We start from the raw sequence: 24,851 nt of genomic DNA on the forward strand, positions 1-24,851 counted from the left end.
AGGCATCTGCAACTACATTAACCTTTCTCAGATGATAGGGAGTAGTAAGATTATAATCCTTAAGGAACTAAAATTAATAAGGATGGCTCATATTAAGATCTCATTGGTGAAGAAATACTGAAGGTTGTGATAATACAAGAAAATCTCACAATAGACTCTATACAGGTAGTACATCTTCAACTTCAAATCAAATACAATTGCGCATAACTCTAAGTCATAGGTAGGGTAAATCCTCTCATGGGGATTTAACTGACAAAAAGCATACAAAATCACCTTACCCTCTTGCATCAACACAACCCCTAATCCAAGACCTAAAGCATCACAAAAAAATGGTAAAACCCATGCCTTTCTTAGGAAAAGTCAAGATAGGAGCGGAGGTCAACAAATTCTAGAGTTTTTTAAAGCTCACCGCACAAGAATTGGACTACTGAAGGAAAATTATGAGTAAACTTGGTCAATAGATTCACAATAGATGAAAAATCTTCAGTAAAGCACCAATAATAACCTGCCAAATAGATAAAACTCTAAATCTAGGAAGGAGAAGTAGGCCTAGTCTAATCAAGGACTGGTGCAATCTTGGTCTAATCAACCATAATACCATTCTTAGTTACCACATGGCCAAGAAAGAAACACCAATGCTCATTTATTTGACATTTTTGTTTATTTTAGCTTAAATGTAAATTATTGTGATTACTTGATTTAGAGTTTATAGGGATCCTCCTTAATTTGGATATATACTAAGTGTGTATGGGGTTTTAGTTGTATTCCATGATTACATATTAACATCTTGAACTTGCCCAGTAAGGTTGAAGCTCCTACAATAATAGTTATTTGTGTGGTGAAAAATTTTATGAATTGATGGTAGGGAGTAAAATAAAAAAAATCGAAAGTGTTTTGAAAATATAGTAAAATATTTCCTACTATAAGATGTGTAGCTTAACTTAAAGAAAAGGTCAAAACAAAAGAGAGTCATGGAAGAGTAAAGAGGTGGAAAATAGGTTGTTTAAGAATGAGCCAAATGAATAATGTGATGTATTATTGACATGACCCGACCCTAGGTCTTATCATAATGAGCATCCCAAGTCCAACTAGGATCAGGGACCACCCCCTATAACCCAATCCAACCACCTATATCCATCCTTAGATGGGCTGAATTTCAAACATATAACAAGATAGCATTATTGTTCTCATTAAGACTCTAGGATAGGGTCACGACCACGACTGACCCAACTGGTTCCAACCATACCAAACTAAAACCATAGACCATAAACCAAACGGGAATACCAAAACATAATGTGAAAATCAATCCCAAAATATAATATGATATAATTGTGATAAATTATGTCCGATGATGCTAGCCTCCCAGCTTATTCCAACGCCAAGGCTGACACCAATACCGATCCTGCCCATATCAACCCCCAGAAGTACCACAAATCCTCTATCCCAAAGAATAAACAAATCTGATTGGGATATGCCACCAACTATGGCGAAAACTAATATCCAAAATAAATTTAAAAAAATGTCTAAAGAAATCCATAACATGAAATGATGCCTTCCAAAAAGATAAAAGCTTACCACTTCAGGCTAAATACTGATACTGAATCGACGTGCTAAAAAGGAAGAGTAGAATAACCAGTTCCTGCATAGCATGGGTAGATAGCTGTAAGTAGACAGGGTTAGCAAATGACCGCTAATACGAATCTCATGATAAGGATAAAATAATGCCACTCATAAAACCAACCAAAACCATCAAAAATTCATACAACTATACATATATAAGTGTCAAGAAAAGGGACCGAGTTTAGATGCACTTATAACCTTTACTTGGGTTGTGTAGATATACCATTCTAACCACCCACTGGCCATATGGGTTCATCTCCCATATGTGCGTATGTCAAATTTTATATTGGGGGATGTACTAGTCATATCCCCTATTATAAAATTTGACACACGCACATGGTCATCAAGATCCCTCATATCGTCAAGTATGAGTTTTGATTTTGGTCCCCCTAGGACCGCTACCTTCCATGGCTTAGCTACATACCCCGCCATTAATGCCCAATTAAAACCATGTCCAAATAATCCATTTATCATTTATTAATCAAGGCCAATATTAGTGGTATCGTTATACCACCCCTTACTTGTAATATCCATAGCCAAACCATTTAGGTTTAGGGAACCTTAGGTGCCCTTCAAATTACAATATTAGATCTCCTTGGGAGACTTCCACGTTCTCCACAAGAATAAATATTTATACTTTAGCCTTTTCAAACCATTTAAACCATGTATAAATCCTTTGTCCAATTTAAAACATGCAAAAGTACCATCAAAAGAAGTCAATGCAATAAACATATCTTTATAAGCATTTTATCAAACACCTTGGGGGTATAATATAACCAAAACCAAATTTGAAGACCAGTAAACCATCACCATGCAATACAATTGTTCAAAACCACCATTAATGCATATAAAAGCATAATTAAAACCATACGAAACCATAACCAAGCATTCAATATCAAAACCCCCAATAATAGTTGAAAATCATAATTATGAAATAGTAAAACCATGAAATCAATCATATAAACCATGCCTTTAGTTGAAATTATAATGAGGGAAGAGAATCATGCCTTATATCGAAAATTTAATGGAAAGAGATAACCAAAGCATTCCCCAAAGCAATTCGTAAGATAAAACCCTAGCCTTCTTTCCCCAAAAGCTCATGAGAGAATTATAGAATATTTAGGAACAGTTTCTAAGTGTTAATGAATAGAATAATAGTATAAATAACCTCCTAAGTGTATTAGAAATTGTGGGTCCTAATTAGGGTAAGTAGGCTAATATCCAGAATACCCTCACTTAAATCTCTTAAAAACCCATCACAGGGATACGATGACCTATACGAGTCGGGCCCTCCTATACGATTGGTATCCACCACTCGTATCCAATCCTCAAACCTTAGAACAAATATTGTCCAGTATATGAATCATCCAACCAAGTTATAACCATGGTATGCGATCCATACCCATAGCCCGTATCCCTAGTAGAATGAAATACCAGGAGGATTAAACATTGTCTACCATACGAGTCCCTGTTACGACTCATACCAAACCCATATGACTCATACCCCTAAGTCATGACCATTCAAGTGATCAAAACCATCCTACCAACTAACATTGGTCAGCATAACCCTTCGCATGGGCTCGATGCGCACTTGTATGGTCTGGAGAGGCTTACTTATCTTCTTGCCTATTATTAAGACTACTCCCCCTGAAATTTCGGGAAATATAAATAAAAAAGACAGATAGAGGACAAAATAGACTTCTTTTTATTCATGCTTGCGAAGACCTTTTCTTTAAAGGTGTCCCTGCTACACTCTAAGGAATATTCGAGAACGGAACCATCGAGTTTTCTAAGAGATTTTGGCCGTTCATAGGCCGCAGCGGGACTACCATAGCCTTCGAGAGGGTTCGTAGCCTTGCTAACGGTTTTCAACCTCACTCAGGGCATAGCTCGAATCTAGAAAAGTTTCCTTGTTTCGGGCTTTCTCTTCTACTCTATCTGCTTATAAGAATGAGTCACTGGGATTCTTCTTATGCTATTTCTATGGTGGTATACGCGCTTCACCTGATCACTCTGAATTCGCTGACCAGGAAGAGAGAAAGGAAGAGGTTTTTTCTTTAGATAAAGCGGAAGCTCATTGATAGACTATACCACTCGTACCCTAGCATACGGCTCGTACCCATGAGTTGTATTAGATACAAAGAATAGATTTCTAGGAAATTTTATAAGGTTCAAAAACCAGGATGTTTCAATTAAAGCGCTTGGAAAATTTAGTCACTATATTTACCCAAAATAGTTCCTACCCATCGCTTATCCTAGATTACAACCTTTAAAGTCCTATTTGATCTTAAGCTTTGATATTCTCATATTTTTGGAGTAACACACTAAGTGAAAGCTTATAGTTAATCTTATATTATATGTGAATTATTTCTGAGAGTTAGTGTAATTCTATTCTTATACCCATTCTTGTGTTAAATTTCATATTAGTGAGTGATTATAGGTGACTCGCAAGTTGTGAAGATTCATGTTTAATGAAATATAGGTGAATTTTATGATCTTTTGGTTGAGTAATATGAGTTTTCTAATTTTATGGAGTCAACTATTGAGTCTAGAAGGCTTTGAGAAGTCATTCATATGTTTGAAGATGATAATGTAACATGCTTGATGTGAACTTGCTACATTTGATAATTATTATAGTGCTACATTGAGTGTATTATATCAATTGGTATTGTTAGAGTACTCCATCATGAAAATGAGTGTAATGAGTTTTTCAAGTATATGAAAGGCCTTTAATGTGGGGTGAGATCTTAGGCTTATACATACACCTAAGTGTCACTATCTACCTGTAGTTAGCCTAGTTTTAAGGATAAATTAGTGTGTTGATGTGAATATATAGTGATATTTGTGAAATTATGTGCTAATACTCTTTTTTAGGTTGTTTATAGTACAAATGAATCAATACAAGATTCAAAGTGGCTAAGTAGCAGAGATAACTAGTTCACCTAGGCTAAGCTACACTTGCTCTTGTATGGTTTTAAGGTGCTTTATGTGTTGTATGGACTAATGCTTGGGATGAGATATTGTATGAGTCTTTTGGAGTTTCTTTAAGTTATAGTTGAAGTTCCATATGATCTACAAGTTATGATGGAACACGAGCAAGCTTTGAATGGAACTAAAAGACGAAGTCAAATGAAATTATGCCTAGTAATAGCACCTTCCATACTGTACAACCTAGATTTAGATCTCAGCCATGCACCACCCTATATGCTTGATGGATCTAATGGTTTGGATCCAAGTTTTACCTAATACATCACCCCATAAGCCCATGATATGGCCTTCATACTACACATCTCGTAGAAGCAGGCAAAAGTTAATATTAAGACCTACTTTGAGTAGGAAATGGGCGGTACCTGTACCTAATTCTTATGCGGCTTAGATGACATGTGGGATATATAAACACCTAAATATAATTAAAATAAGTATGGAATATGTTGGGGTAGTCCAGAATACAAAATCATAACATACATACTCCAAAACCATCTAAATCTAGGCAATCTACTTGGTTTAAGTTGGGAGCAAAGTGGTAAATGCATATATTTCGTATAGAGAATCTAAGGTACAACTTTTAGGACTATAAAAGGTGTTCTTTGGAACATATTCAATCATATTTGATGAGACACTATTTGGAGAGGAAAAACAAACATCAAGGATCTCAAATCAGGTTTCTTTCTTCTTTTACTTTTCTTTCTTGTAGTTTTATTTTATGAACTAATCTATGGTGACGATCCTTTGAATTACAATGAGTGGATAAACATCCTCTTTTTAGGGTTGAGTCTACAACATGATTGCTTTAGTATGGTTTAAATTTTGGTTTACATGTTATTAACTCATGTGATTGTTCTTGCATTCTTATTTTACTATTCTAAAGAATTACAATCTTTATGATAAATTATAGTCCCAAAACAAATTAACCATAGAGTGGAGGGATGGAATTAAGAATGTAGGGAATATGGATCATATATTTAATTGGTTAGGGTATAATTATTAAAGGATGATTTAGGGTTAGGATAGAGATATTACTTAATACCCTACTTGGTTAATAAAATAGAAAGATAGCTTAATTCTTTTAAATTACTGACTCACATCTGTCATGACCCAAATGGCCATGAGTGGCACCCATACTAATCTTCCCATGGGAGAACCATCTAAATCAAACCATTACCCAATCACTTAGTCAATATTAAAATGATATTTTCATAAATCCATCTTAACAATAATTATCTGGAGTTAATCTTCAGTAGCACGAAAACCAAACAATCTACTAACTGAAATTTCCAAGACCCAAAAGTCATCGTATAAGAACTACTAACAAAGATTATGTCTAAAGAGATATCCCAAAATAAAGTAAATAAAAAAATGTTTCATTGGCCGAAAGATGGACAATAACAAATAAGATGACCCATGGCATGCTGGAGATGAAGTGCTCACCCTTGGATCAAGATCTGCTATCAAACTCTAGATATGAAATCATGTATGAGCCTCTAGAACAATTCTACACTCAACAAAAGAAGAGTACAAGGTAGTATTAGTACAAACCACTATGCACAGGTAGGTATCATAGGCCAACTCAACTTAATAGGATGTATACAACATAATTAGAAAAACAAATAGACAGGCATCATCAAATAACAATTTCTCTTTAAATTAACAATACAGAAATAACAGTTCAACGATGCTCACAAACAAGCCACATAACTATCAATAGTATCAACCATATGGTAAATATCCACAAAATCAACACAAGTATGTACACACATTCTATGGGAATTATTTTTGCCCAAATAGTCATGACTTGTAGGGAACAATCTATATTTATGTACTGTACCGGTGTGGTACCCGATCTAACATATACATATCCGTACCGGCGTGGTAACCGATCCAAGATAAACATATCTGTACCAGTGTGGTACCCGATCCAACATAAATATAAATGTACCGACGTGGTACCCGATCCAACATAAATATAAACATACCAGCGTGATACCCGATCCAACATAAATATAAATGTACCAGCGTGGTACCCGATCCAACATAAATATAAACGTACCGGCGTGGTACCCGATCCAACATAAGTGTAAACATACCGGCGTGGTACCCTATCCAACATAAATAAAAACGTACCGGCATGGTACCCAATCCAATATAAATATAAACATACTGGCATGGTACCCAATCCAACATAAATATTAATGTGTCGGTGTGGTACCTAATTCAATATAAATATAAATGTTTCGGCATAGTACCCGATCCAACATAAATATAAAAAAGTATTATCAATATCAATTTACACAACCTCACAACATACGACACAATGTACCAAGTTTACAAGTACACTTAAAGTCACAAGAGAATTCCATCAAGTCAATTTTCAATAAACATTTATACACAAATCAATAATCCAAACATCAACAATTTCAAGCATGTCCGGATACCAATCCACAAGTATCCAATTTAGAAACATACACACAGTTAAGTCAAGTCTAAACTCCAATTAAACCGTTGCCTACCTCAACCAAGGAATCTGAATGTCACTAGTCCACAAGTGTCTTGTCCTTTCTCAAAATTTTGGAACATTTACAATTTGTTCAAACATATAATCCTTATAAGAATGCGAATCTAATAAAAACCCTACTAGTATGACTATTTTAAATTTAATTAGGGTTAACTTTAAATTTAAAGTGAACCATCGAAACAGTGGCTGCCCAAACCAAGAATTACATAGCCTCACATTATTAAATTTTATTTTCCAATACAAATTCTTAATAAGGACAAAACCAAAGTTCTTTAACTTATTTCAAATTATAGTATAAACAAAATTTTCCATATTGTTACTGCTAGTCACGGTATTTTATAGCTTCAGTGAACAAAACTCTTTTCCTATATTATTGTCATCATTACACCATTATTGGTGTTTCTTTCAATAATCATCAAACTTGCACCCGAAACGTCCACATAGTTGTTACTAAGATGACTTTTTACCCTATATAACAACCACCAAACATACTACAGAACTACTGTATATATATATTCAGCACATGGATATTGTTTACTTAATTACACCTTACCTGAAGTTGGTGTTCTCGGACGCTGCAACCGTTCTTGCCTCGTTTTTCTCTTCTTTTTTTTTGCTTATCCTCCAAAGAAATAAAACCCTATTAACTAAAAATCCTTTCATGTAATATCTGATAGTAAAAGGATTGTGGTTTTGACCCATTCAACAATTAATTACACTAATTATCTAAAATATCCTAAACTTTTAATAAATTCTCAGAATTTGTTTGGAATCCTATAAAAATAAATTAAATATGTACATTGACTAAAAAGTACATCCCGGCCCTATTGAAAATACTATGATCTTAATCCGAGGTGATCTCGATAAAAGATTGACAATTATTTAATTTAACTTTCTCAAACTCAATAACCCAGCTAATGACTTAAACAACTTTCGTACATCTCAAAATTGATACCACTCATCGCATGAGTCATAATTCACATACATAAACTATGGAGCGAGCTAAAATAAAAAAGACAAGTAAAATTTCACAAACGATCAGGAGGGTCGTAACAATATACGAGCTCAAAGATGTAGTTGTGAGATTAAGTTAGGTGGATCACTTAGATAATGACCATTCCCAAGTTGTAATATCAACCCTGAATATCAACAATCATGATAAACACCAACACCGATTAAAAACTATGGTTATGTATGAATGTGTAGTAAGTCTTAACCCTGAAAGCTACTCATTTATTACTTACAATGCAAATTTCATACCATTGTTAATTGTTACTAAGTTATAATTATAAAAATCATACTCTTGTTACAAAGCGCACTTGTTGAACTAAAAAGTATACTTAGAATCGGTGAAAAGCTAATTTCAATTCCCTTAGGTACGATAAATTGACTCTTAGGAAGAGTCACTTTACTACTTGTTTTACCACATACGCTTGAGTGTGCGCTAGAATATAACACAAACTTAACACCCAGATATGTTATGGCTTTTTAGTAGTAGACCAAGGTTAGTAATCGTATTGATAATTAGATTTTAAATGAGAAATTATGCTTAGGCCTGTGGGCATAGATTTTTCAAGGATAAAATATAGAATTAATATAATAATAGCTTAATTATGTATTATTGTGTTGTGCGAATCCTTGATGGGTGTTGTGTGTTTGTATGACTCCATGGTCAATTGTAATATAAATTATATAAATACAGATGATGATAAGGAAATTTTATGAGCGTATGACCTAGGGATTTGGCCTAAATGCCATAAAAAGGGTGAACATGATATTATTTATGTTGGAATATATGATAATCTTGCTTAAAGTTAGTAATGAGAATTGATAATGGTATGAGAAGGTGGTGACATAACTGAAGAGACTAAAGTCAAGTTAGTCTAAGTGTTAGAAAGTAAAAAGTATAAAGGTGTATGACTAAAACTAGATTGTAAGTTTAATAGCGTTGAATAATTGAATAATAAAGTAGGTCTTAAACCTAGTAATAACTTAATTGTAGACGTTGCTAGATAATAGCGAAATTCTCAGTCTCGATATAAATAAAGGAGGATTGGATTAGTGAATGAATTTGTGATTATTTAACAAGATTTTAGACTCTATTTGGTTGAATGTGCACCGCAAAAGGAAATACTTTGAATTTAAGGATATGGCTTGATAATTCTTACTTGAATAAGACATGTATTGGTCTTCGTACATGTCATAAATGATAAAACCAATGAACCCTATTTACTTTTGATTTGGTATGTTAAAGAATGTTTGTTGTTACATGAAATGATTAGCTCAAGACTACCAAGTGTTTGGGTGTCTATCTATTATGTATACTTAAGGAAGGTAATTCTTAAATGATATTTTTAAGTGTTAATCACATATAATAAGGTTATATTAAAGGCTTGTTGATTTTGCAAATGTGATTGTTTATTCTTAATATAGTTGTGATATTTATTACTTGTTAAGGGATGTATCGGTATTTGAACATCTTCATGGGATTTACACTTATTATTATGAGATGTACTTGTATTTAGACATCTTCATGGGATTTATACATGTTATTGTGGGATGTATAGATATTTGGATATCTTTAATGAATATATATGTATATATATATATATATATATATATATATATTATTGTGGGATGTATCTGTAGTTGGACATCTACATTGGATTTATATTTATTTTTGTGGAATTTATCAATATTTAGACATCATCTTTCACATTAAATGTCATCCATAAGTTTAATATGATTTCTATATTGTGTTTATGTGATCTAACCCTAATCGATTCATGCTACCTACATGTTGTTTGTATTTTTTAGGGTACAGTCTAGTTGCACGGTCAATTGATGTTTCTCAAATAACGTGGATAGTGATCTCTAGGAGCTCTACTATTCTAATTTCTACAGTGAGAGTTGTGTCCTTTGTGTTATCATTTATCTATAGAAGTTGTTGTACCTATTTAGACTAGGTCCTTAGGGGATGTTTTCATTTTGTATTCCAAGTTTTGGTAAAGTGGTTGTAATAAGTAAAAGCATTTTATTATTTCTTATTCACTTTCACATATATTTTAAATGAGTGTTAAGGATTCTCCTATCTAGAGGGATTAAAGTAGGTGTCCTCACAATCCAATTAGTTGGGTCATGATACTATGTGATGAGATTAAATGTCAAGTTAATACTCTTATATGTCTTTCTTATTGATTATTATGTTAGGAGTTGTGGATGGGCTCTTCATATTTGGTATATAGTTCCTGAAAATAATTTGAGATGTCTCAAACTGAAAGTCTTTTTTCTTCATTAACTTAGAGATTTCATCCCCTTTTTAAAAATTTAGTAAGTTCTAATAATATGTGGCCTAACCTAGAAAAAATCAAAATGTCTTGAGAATTGTTAAGTATCCCATATTGGAAGATAGATGGGTAATTGGTCTCCTTATTTGGATTTAGACAATCCTCCCCTCATGAGCGAGCTTTTGGAGTTGTGTTAGGCCCAAGATCTATTATTTACATGGTATCAAAGTCATGCCCATCCCAAATCTTTATTCACCAATGTTGGGTCCCAAATTTATTGTTCACACTTCGGTTAATGAGGCCTGGGCGTATGGGGGAGTGTTAAGTATCCTACATGAAAAAATGGATGGGTAATTGGTATTTTTATATGGACTTGGACAATCCTCCCATCATGAGCTAGCTTTTAGGGTTTAGTTAGGCCCAAGGTCAATTATTTACAAGAATGAACCGATTATAAACTCATATTCTTATTGAAGTCCAAACATAAAAGGTTTCATAAAGCACTATAAGATGTGAAAGCACTGATATGCCAAAAGAAGCATTAATGTAAGAAGATATGTCTCATAAATCACATTTTCATATAGAAGTATGTCTCTAAGTCTTATTAATTTTTTTTTAGCTGAGCTACATATTTTAGTTTTAATAGTTGTACATGTAGTAGTTTTCAGTCAATAAAGTCGTTTATTAGTATTATTTTATGGTAATGAGTCAATACCAAGACTGCCTTATGGGCTGGGGGTTTCCTTTCCACATAGTCATGTGTAAAACTTATATCCTTATATATTTTTATGACTTCCCCTACCATTTTACAGATCTGCTGCCTAAATCAGTGTTTTGTTATAAAATAATCACCGTTTTAATTCTAAATTAGTCTACAATAAAATTAGAGTTAGTTATTCAAAAAAACAAGCTTAGTTTCCCTTTTCCTTTGTATTTTGTTGCTAAGAATAGTCGCCACACTCGTGTCAGATCATCTAAAAATACATTACTTTTAGAGGATACAAGATGCACAAAACAACATTCTTATAGAGTCCGCACAATATATAATTTTTGTCTAGTGTCTCATTTCATTTCATCAACTTGTAGGTGATAGACTATAATCCCCAAACCAGCGTCACTGGCATTAAAAGGTATTTTATCATTTTCTATCTTTCCTCGAAACAAAGTCACACATAGCTGAAACTTGGAAGGGAAGTTTTGATGTTGCATCTAATTTTTTTTTATTTGATTTTGATAATTTTGTGCAATTGTTCTAGTAGTTTACTTTAACATACTTTTGCATTATGTCACTAATGTTGGGTGTATTTATTCAGTTTAGTGTTACTATTCTAGCCTTTTTAGCCTTGTTTTGAGGATGATTCTTATTCTATATATTTTTATAATGATATAAATGAGAATTTATAATGATATAAATGAGAATTTATGTGTCCAATTATGTTTTTACAATGTTTAATGGTGCTTTCACATGAGTTTTGGTCCAATTTGAGCATTTAGAGTTCAACCGAGAAAACTAGTGTAACTAGCTTGAGTTAGGTGTTTGTCTAGTCTATCGTGTTGGGTTCTAATATTTTTTAATGAGTTCCTAAGGTTTTTATTGTGTATTTATAAGTTAAAAAAACTTTATTACAATTTTCAAGGGTCAATTGGATCAAGCCAAGGGTCAAAACAATGAGTTAAAGATCAATGTGAAATTAGCCTATGCTTAACTCGTGTCTTTGATTCAACGTCTTGAATGTTGTATTGTTTTGAGCTCTAAATTGTTGAGTTTAATGATATAGGATGCTTTTTTAATGGATTATGATGATATATTAATGATATACAAGCTTCAAATCAAGTGGAAACAACTCCAAAAGGTTCAGAAATGGCCATGGAAGCACGAGACACAAGCTGGATGGAATTTGGACCCCTGAAATGTTTTGGCAGTGTGTGGGATATATGATTAGACAATTGGTATGTTCTGCACACCATTGTATTCATAAGATGACCAAAATGGTAAAACAATATTTCGCGGTATCGAGTCAATTCAAAATTTTCCTAAAATAGTAGCTCAACGCGATAACACTACTTCGGGGTGAGGACCAAAATCGGGAGAAAAGTGCCCAATGATGGCATTTGGTACTATACCGCAATGCAGTGCCCACAAAAATCGGGATAATATTGCCTTTCTGAACAATAACAACATGAAAACCAAATCCAAGTTGGTTTATAACTTGTCTACTATAAATATAACGTCCAAAAACACGTTTTAAACATGTTGGGACATCTTGAACCCCTAGATTGATTGGAAAAACATTGGAGGCTACCACATCTTATTTTTAGGTTTTTATTTCTTTAATTTATCTTTATTTGTGGTTTTAATCATTCAAACAATTATTTAGATGTTGATTATTACTGAGTGGCTAAAAACCCTCTTTTCGGGGTTAAAGCCAAGAACATGAGTATTATTATTTTTAATTAAGTTCGTTTTATTTGATTATCATTATTGGTTGTTGGTTTGTTCTTGTTATAACTATTTTAAGGATTCACGACCCGTATAATACATAAATTGATACCTTTTGATCCCGGGAGAGGGAATAGGGAGATAGAATATGGGAATAACATAGTATGGTCTGCATTTCTTTATGAAATAAGGAATTCAAACTAGTATCTAGGACAAGGATATACTTCGATGCCATACTTGATTCAAACGTAGAATGATATCTTAAATAACTTAAGTGGACCATTACATCCCTGCTCAATGATGTAGTTGTAAGGTTCAACTTAGGTAAAGGATTAGAGGTTGGGAAACCATAATCATGCAACTAACCCTACAAATCAACAACCAAGATAAGCAAGTTAACGAATGAAGTTCAATAACATGGTATGATTGTTCAAAAGTTCTTTAACCCTGGGTTTTCTCCAATTGATTATTTTAAGAACTTTACTTTACACATTGTTTACTTTTCTCAAGTTATAAATTACAAACTCTCTTTTAGGTTATGCTTTCATCAACTAAATCAAAATTGTGAACTAAAATAGAATTATTGTTGAATCAAGTCTCTATGGGATTGATACTTGGCTTCTTGAATGCCACTTTATTACTTGGTAAGATCACGTACACTTGCATGTGCACTTGGGCACTGTCAAGTTTTTGTCGCCGTTGTCGGGGACTTGAAATTTAGCAAATGTTTATTTTAGTTTTACTTTTAGATTTATTTACTGTTTTTACACTTAGTCTTGGTTTTGTGATTACAGGAAATAGGTTTTATGGTTAGGAATCTGGCAAGGGCTAGGGATTTGGTTGACTAAGCCCCGAACCCAAACAACACTTTCATCATTGAAGGAGAGACGTAATTTGTTTCCCCCAAATTCTGCAAATAGAAGAAAACCAAGTAGTTCATGTTCCAATGGCTGAAGAATAAGCAGCCCATAGGACAATTAGGGAAGTGGCAGTCCCACTTTCGATGAACTTGACTTCTCTAATTCAAATATCGGCTGCTAGGAGAACTTTGAGTTAAAGCATAACATGGTGCAACTACTCATCTGCAGTGGACAGTTTGTAGGGCTTTCACAGGAGGATCCACAAGTCCACTTGTAGAATTTCATTGAGCTTACTAATATATTCATTCTGACTGGTGTAATACAGACTATGTGAGGCTGACACTTTTTCCCCATTCACTGTTGAGGAAGCAAAAAGGTGGTTAAATGCTAAGCCAGCTAATTCAATCATATCATGGGACGACTTAGACATAAAGTTCCTCATCAATATCTTCTTTCCATCTGGAAAGTCTGGGAGACTTTACAGTGTCATAGTAAGCTTCAAGCAAATACCGGATGAATATCTATATCATGCTTAGGAATGCTTCAAGGATCTTCTTCAGGACTGTCCACATCACCAATTGTCCAATGAGGTACTGGCTCATACTTTTGTAGAAGCACTTGACCATAATACAAAAATTTTGCTAGATTCAGCTGCAGGTGTTCAAGCGTTGGAGTTAACTTATGATGAGCTGTACACCTTATTGAACCACATCACACAAGGAAATCCTGAATGGCATTAATATTCTAGAAGTTCCACAAAAAGAATTGTGGGTGTATAAGAGGTGAACCAATTTACTTCCTTATCAGGTCAAGTTGTAGCATAGCAAAATATGATAAACACTCAGTTCAGCAACCTGAAATTTAGAGCTCCACAGCCTACAACAGTAGTCAATGCAGTTCAGTAAACTAATAGTTGGTGTGAGGTTTATGAAAATGGTGTCCATTCTGCGGCCATGTGTGCTTCAAATCTGTAATAAGTAAGGTATATAGGAAATGCTTAAAGGCTAAATTATGGTAATGTCTACAACATAAAGTGGAAGACTCAGCCATGGAACATTTCATAGCCACAAGCTCCTCCAAATAAGTCAACTAGCAAGATGGAAGAGATCATGAAACAAATCTTAGTTGGTCAAGCACAAATGGCTACGAATATGAAAAATCAACAGGAAGAATTAGCAAATCAGAATGCAGACCAGAGAAGTTTAGAGTTGTAGTTGGGGCAGTTACAACAAGCACTGAATATTAGGACTCAAGGTGGCCTACCAGCAGATATAAAAAATCCAAAACAAGTTATTGCAATGTCTTTTAAGAGTGGTAAAGAGCTTCAAGGAGAACCTTAGAATGTAACTAAGGATGTAGATGATGAGGAGACAACTCCATAGGTTTTCGAAAAAGTTGCTGAAGAATCAAGAAGTCTGAGTACTTGAAAACTAAAGTTGTTGAACCAGAAGTTAAGAAGACACTGCCACTACCCTTCCCTTAAAGGCAACTTAAAGCGAAGGAGGATGCAATGTTTAAGAAGTTCTTTGATATATTCAGAGAGCTTCACATTAACTTACCTTTGTTAGATGTTTTGCAGGGTATGCCCAAGTCTACAAAGTACTTGTGGGATATGGTTGCTAATATGGTGAAATTATGGTATGTAGGGAAGACAAAACTCATTGGAGAGTGTAGCACTGTTATGACACAAAATATCACCAAGAAATTAAGAAATTCGGAGAACTTCCTATCCAAATTGGGCATAAAATGGTCCATGTATTGAGTGACTTAAGGGTCTAGCATAACTCTGATGCCCCAATATTTATTTGATACATTGGGCTTAGGAAATCCTAAATCTACCAAGGTGGATTTACAGCTAGCAGACGAATCCATGGCATATATGAAATAAATTATTGAGGATGTCCTCATAAAGGTTGGTAAATTTGATATTCCTGCTGACTTTATTATTCTTGATTTAAGGCAGAAAAATAGGTACCAATAATCCTAGGACATCTATTCTTAGCAATCAAAGGAGCATTGATTGATGTTTGAGAAGGCACACTCAAAATAAGGGTAGAGGATGAAGAGGTGGTATTTGAAGTTTACAAAGCACCCAAAATAACGTCCCACTATAAATATTTATGTATGATCAATGTTAATGAAGGGAACAAGTATAGGGTGGTTAGTCCACTACCTAATTGAGTAGCCTAAGCTTCTACTGCCTAAGCCTGATTTAATGCTATAGATGAGCCTGAAAAGGCTAAGTTGAAAATTTTCTATTCTTGAAAATTCATACCCAAGAGGGGTGAAAAGAATAAGAAGATGGAGACTAAGCATGAGAAAGAGAAAGATAGAGAATGACTAGGTCGTTAGTTGGGTCGTGCCACGATACTCAATCAGGAGATACTTAGGAGGCAACCCAAGTTAAGTAGGTATGATTTCTTTTTAGTTTTTAGTTTTTATTTCAGGTATTTTTTGTTTTTGATTGAGTTGCAAGTTAATGGAAAGTCTGAGGATCGGAAACCTGAGCTTAGAAGCATGACAAAGTCTGAGTGTGGGGTCTTGCAGACCTCTTTTATGCAAAAGAATACTAATATCTAGGCATAGAGGCCTCAGGAAGTATTTCTGTCTCTTGCTTTAATATTCACTTTGGGGACAAAGTAGGTTTTTAATGTGGAATGTGTAAATTCCTAAATTTTGGCTCAATTTAAGGAAAAAAATTGTGGAAGATATTCTTGTTGGTATTATTTATGATTGCATTGTGCAAGTGTTTTGTTTGGTAAAAGTATGTTGAACGAGTGAATTACTACTTTTGAGACTCTTGGGCTTATTTTTGTGACTCTTGTACTTGTTGGCTTAAATTTGAATTCATGATATTGTTTGGTTGGGAGTTTATGATAATCCTATTGAGTTGAGCATATCCCATATGTGTGTGAGATTTTGGTATATTCCTTGTTACATGTGATGTCTAGAACTTTCCCGGTGTGTCTGTAAAGTGAAATAAAGAGTGTGAGTTTAGGACATAATTTAGGCATTTCTTTGATAGCCTAGTTTTATACCGTCTATTTATCCTACCCTTTGTGCATTATCCTAGTTAACCCTCATTGAGCCTTTAACCTTTTCTTTGGCAGCCACATAAGTAGCCTAATCCCTTCTTTATGGACCTTAATTAGATCCAAAATCTCCTAGGCGCTTTAATGAAAAATTTGATTTAGTAAGGAGTTTGAGAAATTAAAGAAGAAAAAGGTGAAATTGATGCCCCAAGATAATAGTTATTGGTGTTTATATTTGATGTGTGGTGGTTGGGCGTGATATAAATGGTGTAATAAATATTCCCATGGTTGTAGAAAAAGGGAAAAAAATTAAATCTTGAAGGAATAAACAATACGTCCACCATGTGTTTGTGAAAATGCTTAAAAAGATGGGGTGAAAATAAAAGAATGGGGTAGAAAAAATAGTGTAATTAGGTTGTTGAAGATTGGTTTTAAATGTATAATGTAATGTATTAAAGTGCGTAGAGAGGTTAGTCACTATTCCCAAATAGTTCCTACCCTTCCCTTAGCCTACATTATAATCTGAAAAGACCTATTTAATCCTAAATTTAACACTCTGATATTAGTTGAGTACTACACTATGGGCAAGCCTATGGTTCATTATATGTAACTTATGAATTCCTTGTGAGAATGAGTGCAATTTGATTCTTGTACCTATTATTATAAATGCCACTAATTTCTTCAGGATTTTGAAGACGGGTATACCACCAGAATTCGCTGTGAATAAAATTATACCACCAGGCGTCATCCTGAATAAGTTTAGTAATTAGAAGTTCTAAAATGTGTTTTTGAATATCAGGGGGTAAAGGGATAATTTTAAGGATGGTAATCAATGATTTTTCAGAGAGAAAGGTAGTATAGATTGTCATGTTAAATATTCTCGTGATAGAAAATCAGGTAAGGAGTTTTCATTACCCTTTTTATACTGTATTTCAAAGTCAAAGGGGGCTAGTTGAGCCTGCCACCTGGCAAATATTAATTTAGAAGCATCGTGTTTAAAATCTTTATCAAACATGAATTTAACAGATTGAGCATCCGTTCGGATGATGAATTTTTGATTATATAAATCATCTTGGAATTTTAATACACATTTAACAATAGTAAGCATTTCATGGGCTATCGTAGCATATTTTTTTTGGCTATCGGTCCATTTACCTGAATAAAAACAAATTAAGCATTCTGTCTTTGTATGGGGATTAACTTGTTTAAGTATTCCACCATACCCAATATTGGAAGCGTCGGTTTCAACAATTTTTTGCCAATTAGGATTAGCAAGAGAAATACAGGGAAGAGATTGGACACGAGCTTTAATTACCTTTACCAAATCAGTGTGGGCTGGAGTCCACGGAGTTTTGTGATCCTTTTTCAGTCTGTCATACAGAGGGGCTAAGTCTCTAGACAAATTTTTATAAAAAGGAGAAATATAATTGAGACTACCAAGGAACCTTTGAAGCTATTTTTTATCGATAATTTCATCGAGGAATTTTGTAGCGAACTCTAAGACTCGTTGGATCGGTTCAATAGAACCTTGACAAATATTATGACCTAAGAATCTAACATTAGTCTGAAATAAACTCATTTTCGGTTTGGAGATAACTAAGCCATTTTGAATAATTACTTGCTTAAATATATGCAGATGTTTAAAATGATTGTCAAGAGTTTTTGAGAATACCAAAATGTCATCAATGTACACAACAATGAAGTCCATGTATGGATTAAAAATATCATTCATAATTTTCTGAAATTCAGAAGGGGCGTTTTTCAAACCAAAAGGCATAACGTTCCATTCATATTGTCCAAACGGAACATTAAACACGGTTTTATAAGTATGAGTTTTATCAATTTGAATTTGCCAATATCCTGATTTTAAATCAAATTTGGAAAATATGTTAGCGTCATATAATCGGGAAAGTAAATCCTTTTTATTTGGAATGGGATATCGAATCCATTTTAAAACTTTGTTAAGAGGTTTGTAATTGATGACTAACCGAAGTGTACCCCTTTCTTTTTCGGCAGCATTGTTAACATAAAAAGCGGTGCAAGACCAAGGGGATTTTGAGGGTTTAATGAGACCCTTTTGCAGGAGATGATCAATCTCCCTTTTGCAGAATTCAACTAATTCTGCATTCATTTGACAGGGTCGAGATTTTGTTGGAATTTTTTCTTCAGTGAAGCCGTCCTCATAAGGAAGCGAAACAATATGCTTCTTTCTACTCCAGAAAGCATTTGGATGGTCAGCACAAATATCATTCATTAATTGTGAAGAAACAGTCTTTAACTTTTCCTGTACTTTAACAGATTTGATAATCTCAGGGGTAGTAATACTCATTACTTCTAATTGTAAAAAATTGAGCTGTTTTTGCTTTATATTAATAAGAGTATTAATATCCCGAGTTACAGGTTGAGTAACAAAAGAATAAGAAATAGGCTGATTTTTATAAGTAGCTCTAAATCCCTTTTCGTCAATATGAGTGTAGGGATATATAGCATTTATAAACGGGGTTCCTAAAATAATAGGAGGATAAATCTGATTTTTTACTAAAAAGAAAAAGTGAGGAATGCATATTTGATCACGACAAATATGAGCATGAGGCAGTTTATAATTAATGTCAAGCGAGTGACCAGTTGCAGATTTAACGAGATGAGTAGTTTTTTCAAAATATTTTGTAGGGATTAATCCTTCTTGAATGCAACTAACGTCTGCCCCGCTGTCGATCATGGCGACATTAGTGATAAAGAATTCCTTATTAACTAAAATGGTACAATTAATATACCATTTATGAGCAGTAACGATTTGCAACATTCCCAGAAAGGAATCATTTTGCAGACTCTCAATATTAACCGTTTGACTAAGTTCAGTATTTGTAAAATCCTTGTCGTTTGGCTTGTGACCTGAAGAGGAACAATCAGTTTCTTCAAGTTTTGAAATGCGATGATCAGTAATTATCTGATTTTGTTTTAAAGAAATAATTTCCCTTTTTAGTTTTTCAACTTCGATTTTTAAATCATTAAAAGTGGTATCGCGACCAGGAACTTTGCTTAAAGCTAACCTTCGATGAACTTCATCCAAAGAATATGCCATAGGCTGAGTTTCAAAATTATCTCGTGCTGAAACAGTAGAACTAGAAGAAGGAGAAGATGATTTTTGAGTGGCTAAAGTCAGAATTTTGTCACGAAGTTTTTCGTCCGTGACTTCCTTTAACAGTTCGAGAACATTTTCAGAAGTAATGGTTTTAACGTCTAAATCAATATCTTCAAATTGAGCTTGAAGTTTGTACATCACTTCATCACAATTGCAATCATGATTATCACAATCAACACATTTTGCAGGCTGTTCGAGATGATCATCAGAGTCAGGAAGTTGAAAATCAGTTTCAGAAGTGAAGTCTGAATCGGAGTCAGAAGCAGAAGTGTACAACAAATTATAGACTTGATTCTGAATATCATCAGAAAGATTCAGAGTTTTTAATTTTTGTAATTTACAATTTGGAGAAATATGACCGTATTGATTGCATTTGTAGCATTTAATCTTTGCTAAGTTTCGTTTTGAACGATTTTTAGCAAATCGAGTAGATTTTCGGAAGGATTTACGAGTTTCTCGCTGCTCCTTGCTACGTCGCCGAGGACGTTTAGATTGATATGTGGAAGATTTGTAGGGTTTTCGGATTAAGGGTTTTTCCATGCCAAATTGTTCGCAGAAATCACCTAGTTGAGTTTTTTCTCGGAGTTTATCAATTTTGATCTGTCTAGCCAGTTTTAACTCGTTACAAAGGGCTAACCCTTCTTGAGTACAGGCTACGATCAATTGACCATAAGTTTTGTCAGCATAGGGGATCTCACCATAAGATCCGCGAAGAGTTTTGCGAACACGTTCAGCAAAAAGGGGAGGAAGACCATCAATGAATTTGGCTTTCCAGTGTTCGTATCTACTTTCGGGTAAATCCATGACCCGGCTAAGAAAGGTATCTTTATACCAACGAAATTCCCCAAGATGCCGGCATTTTAACCCATTAAGAAGAGTGCGAATATTTTCATGATGATTAGTGAACCTTCCGCCAAAGTGTTCAATAATAGTCAGCATGAGGGTATAAACAGCATCAGATCGTCCTGCAGCAAGAGTGCGGCCAAGATTATCTTTGCCCTCTTTGTCATTGGTGGCGTCAAAAATCGCCGCGCGTTTAGTGTCATCTAGGAAATTATCCCACCAGCCACGGAGTTGATCAGTGAACCCAGCAACAATCATTTTACAGATTGTTTGGTCAGTTTTGGCGTTTCTATCAGTGGCTTTTGTGGCCAGACAAATAGTAGCATACATGGACATACGATGAATTAGAATAGAGATTTGGCGATCAGAAAGACCATCAATATTCCATTCGTAAATAGCGTCGCCGCTATACGAAGTGTTTGTTTGATTCCAATCCCTTTCTTCGATCAGAACATCTTGAGGAGTGGGACGAGGATAATAAGCGGTAGACATGCGGGGAATATCAGCGAATTTTTTTTTGGATTGTGGTTTTATTAGTCCTCTGAGTTTATAAAGTTCGGAAGAGAGAACTTCTCCTGGATGATCGGAGGATGCGAGATGATCCGCAAAATTTGACTCAATAGTTTGGATATGATCTTTGGACATAGTCAGAGGTTGGATATTGAGTCTAGAGAATTTTTTATCCAAAAGAGTTTCTAGCTGTTCTAGGGGCGAAGCCTTAGTAAATCCCTCTATTTCTAGAGGTCGTTGAATACAAGGTTTAGAAAGAATGATTCCTTCTATTGCCGCAGGGGTTTGGGAAGTGGAGGCAATGTTGGAAGAGTTTGTTTGGGTACTGAGTTTATTAACTAACAAAATGAGGTCGTCGAGTTTAGTATCTAAAGAGGAGATATGTTCACCTAAAACTTTTACATAGAGACTTAAATAATTGTTTTGAGAAAAAAGATTATTGATTTCAGAAACCGTTATTTTTCCAATATCGTCTTTGATAAATTTTTGAAAAGCCGAGAAAGTCATACCCGTGTTATTGGGCAAAATAAATGAAGATTGTGGAGGACATTGAGCTTGAGTAGTGGTGCCATCAGGATGTTGGTAGGATCGCTCAAGGAGGTTAATGTAAGAGGGTAGAGATGCAGACATAAACCATGGAACAAAGAAGATAATTTGATTATGCAGGGCACACATTTCATAAAATTCTTCAGAAATATTCCGAAGTTCATCGTTAGAGAATGTTTCAAAGAACCAAGTTCTAAAAGTTAACTATTTTTTAGTAAAGAATTCTTGTTGAATATATCTTCGTGCCTGCGAACCAAGACTAAAATCAATAACTTGTCTAATCATAACTAAACAGAGTTAATGTCAAATTCCATTTCGGAAGGAGTAGGATTTTCGTTATCAAAATCTTGGACAATATTTGTTTTGGGGTTGATGGTAATCTTTTCTACATGTCTAGGTGTGGTATGAGGCGTAGTAGAATTTAAAGTATGCAAAGATGCGGCGCGATTTCTAGCTGGGCCATATTCTGGTGGAGTAGATGGTTCGATAGGAGAGATATGCTGAATTTGAGGAAGTTTTCGAGACATGGAGAAAGAATTTCGATAAACCGGAAGACTATTGTCAAATTGTAGATAAATCTGTCCATCAGAGTTTTGCGTTACATGAGTTAACTCAGTATTAGTTACTTCATCCGCCAATTGTTTTGGGGAAGTAACTGAATTTAAGATCCAAGTCTTAGGAAAATCTATTTCATCCCATCGAATAGGTCGGCGGGTAGTTATTTTGGATTTGATAAAATTAGTCTCAATAAGAAGAGTACAATCTGTATTATCATCCATCAACTTACAACGGGGATTTAAAGTAGATAATAACCGATAATAAATGCGGTAAGATAAACCAATAAGCTCAGATCCAGGGGCATAATTATAACCATGAGTTTTAATATTCAGAGTTAAGGCATGAAGAATATTAACATCAGTTAAAGATAGCAACAAATTTGGCTGAGTATTAAAATAAACAGGGCCGTATGCAAGAGTGGATTCTACTGAACCCATAAGAGATTTTCTGAAATTTAAATTTCTAGCATCTCGTAGAGCCGCTAAAAATGTTTCAGGAAGGCCCTTTAAGGTTAAGGGTCTAACGGCAATTTGCACAAGGCCAATATGCATATAATTAAAATTGCGTTTGAAAATATCAATATCACGTTTATTTAGAAGTTGAATAGTTTGTTCATCAGCATTTAAAGCAAGAGATTGTTCAGAAGTTTTAATAATCTGCTTATGTTTAATTTTATCAAAAAACCCATATTCATAGATAGTTTTCAATTCTACTTTTGGAATAGTCCATTTATTCAGAAGATCTATGTTTTGAGGCAAATCTACCTCTTCAAGTTTAGTACTTTTTGTACTAACTTCACCCATATCCATGATTTAATATTTCTTATGTTCATACTAGCCGTGATTCACCATCGCCAGTATACTTACCATTCCATTTGATAGACAATGATCAGAGTGTAAAAAGTCCACCCTATGGTTTTCTTGCTCCGATCAAATGCATCCGTGTCATAGCCCTACCATCGGTGATTTCTCCATTGGCTTACACAAGTTTGAATTCCCAAAGTTTGGTTTCTCTGCCTATTGTAAAGGAGGCCCAACTCTCAGGAAAGGTCGAACCTAGTGCCAACCTTACTTCCTTATGCAATTGTACAACGACTTTGGTTATCTCGGGTGAGGAGAGTTTTATTTAAAATCTAGTTAGAGTAGCCAATATATGAATAATGTTATGTCTTCACAAGATTGCGAAAGAATGAACAAAATTTCTGTCAAGTGTTTGATTTATAACGTTGGTTGTTATGCCGCAAGGGTTAGTTGTTTTTTCTCTTTCCTTTATCTCTTATTTCTTTATTTTTTACTGATTTTTCACCCTCTTCCCTTAAAGAGTATATCTCTATAGGTGTAGCCATCCAACGACCATTAGTGGAGAAAGAGAAGTTTCTGGTAAATCTCTCGAGGCTCAAGGATTCCTTAGCTTCCTTTTAAGAGTTAAACCTCTCTGTCGAGATTATGGCCAATAAATCATTGGAAGTTGAGGATCTTGTGGTTGATAAAAATATTGTCCACGTTTAAAGAAACACTATTAAAATAATATTGCTTTATGTGCTGATCAGGTGGTCATTTTCCAACAGGAAAACTTAATCCAATCTGGCCATATCAGTTGCCTTTAAGGAGCAAGACAAGCTTCAAGGGTGCATACATGCCACTTTCCTATGCTATTTTTACCCTATAGGATATTCTCCTTCTCCCCATCTTTTAGATTCAGCTAGGGATGAGATCCTTTGCTTGAAGAGGAGAGTTAATCATTAGTGAAAAAGAAATATACTCAGTAAAGCTCTTGATTTTGCAAAGGCAAGTGGAATGCTTACCTTTCTCAGGCCTTCATCTTCCACAAAGTTTGGAAATGCAATTTAAATTTATAAAAAGATATCTCAAAGTCCCGAAGTTTGGTTATCCATATAGGCAGTATAGGCCCAGAAAGAGAGGAACTTATGTACTTAAAAGACGAAAATCCCAGTTCGAGAGCATCAGTGAGAGCAAGGGGCTTGTGTGCTAGTTTATTTTCAATTTTCCACCCCTAATTCATGATCTATGGGCATAGCCAAAATGAATATTATTCCTAAATTGATATTTATTGTGCATTTATTTCTTTCTACACTTTATTTCCCTAGGGAATGCTAAAGAATGGTAAGCTCTGAAAAGTCATTGGGAAAGAAAGAGTTGAAAAAGCTACCTCATCTTTCATTTGTTGTATCATATGCTTTTCTTAAGTAACCGACTTCAATCTACAAAATGACCAACCTTTTTCATCTTCTTTATACACCCATCCTGGGAGAGAAAATATTTTCTAATGAATTACTCTCTAAATTCTGAAAGGGCTATCCATGGTTTCCCTATCAAACCTCTGTCCCGCCAAGATTCCAACCCAGGAATCCTTCTAAAGCATAACTTCAAGAGTTTGAAATGATAATAGGGCAAGGACTATTTTTGAGGCCAAGGTCAGTGACCATGAGTGTGGCTTTGACTAATCTTTTTCCAATTTGCACCCATTTACCATCATTTGTG

The 24,851-nt window shown here is 34.5% G+C and overlaps 1 protein-coding gene across 1 annotated transcript in view; it reads right to left on the reverse strand.

The window, feature by feature from the left end:
• LOC124886609 overlaps positions 1–21,381 on the reverse strand; it is a 37,629-nt gene extending 16,248 nt beyond the window's left edge. Inside the window, exons 1-4 of the mRNA XM_047395455.1 lie at positions 19,779–21,381; positions 19,450–19,643; positions 18,740–19,035; positions 17,975–18,145 (exon numbers count right to left, since the gene is read on the reverse strand). Of these exons, the coding sequence (XP_047251411.1) occupies positions 17,975–18,145; positions 18,740–19,035; positions 19,450–19,643; positions 19,779–21,381 (2,264 nt within the window). The remainder of the gene's footprint in view (positions 1–17,974; positions 18,146–18,739; positions 19,036–19,449; positions 19,644–19,778) is intronic.
• Positions 21,382–24,851: the final 3,470 nt, after the last annotated feature.

The sequence above is a fragment of the Capsicum annuum genome, chromosome 8, assembly GCF_002878395.1.
Source record: "Capsicum annuum cultivar UCD-10X-F1 chromosome 8, UCD10Xv1.1, whole genome shotgun sequence".
NCBI lineage: Eukaryota > Viridiplantae > Streptophyta > Magnoliopsida > Solanales > Solanaceae > Capsicum > Capsicum annuum.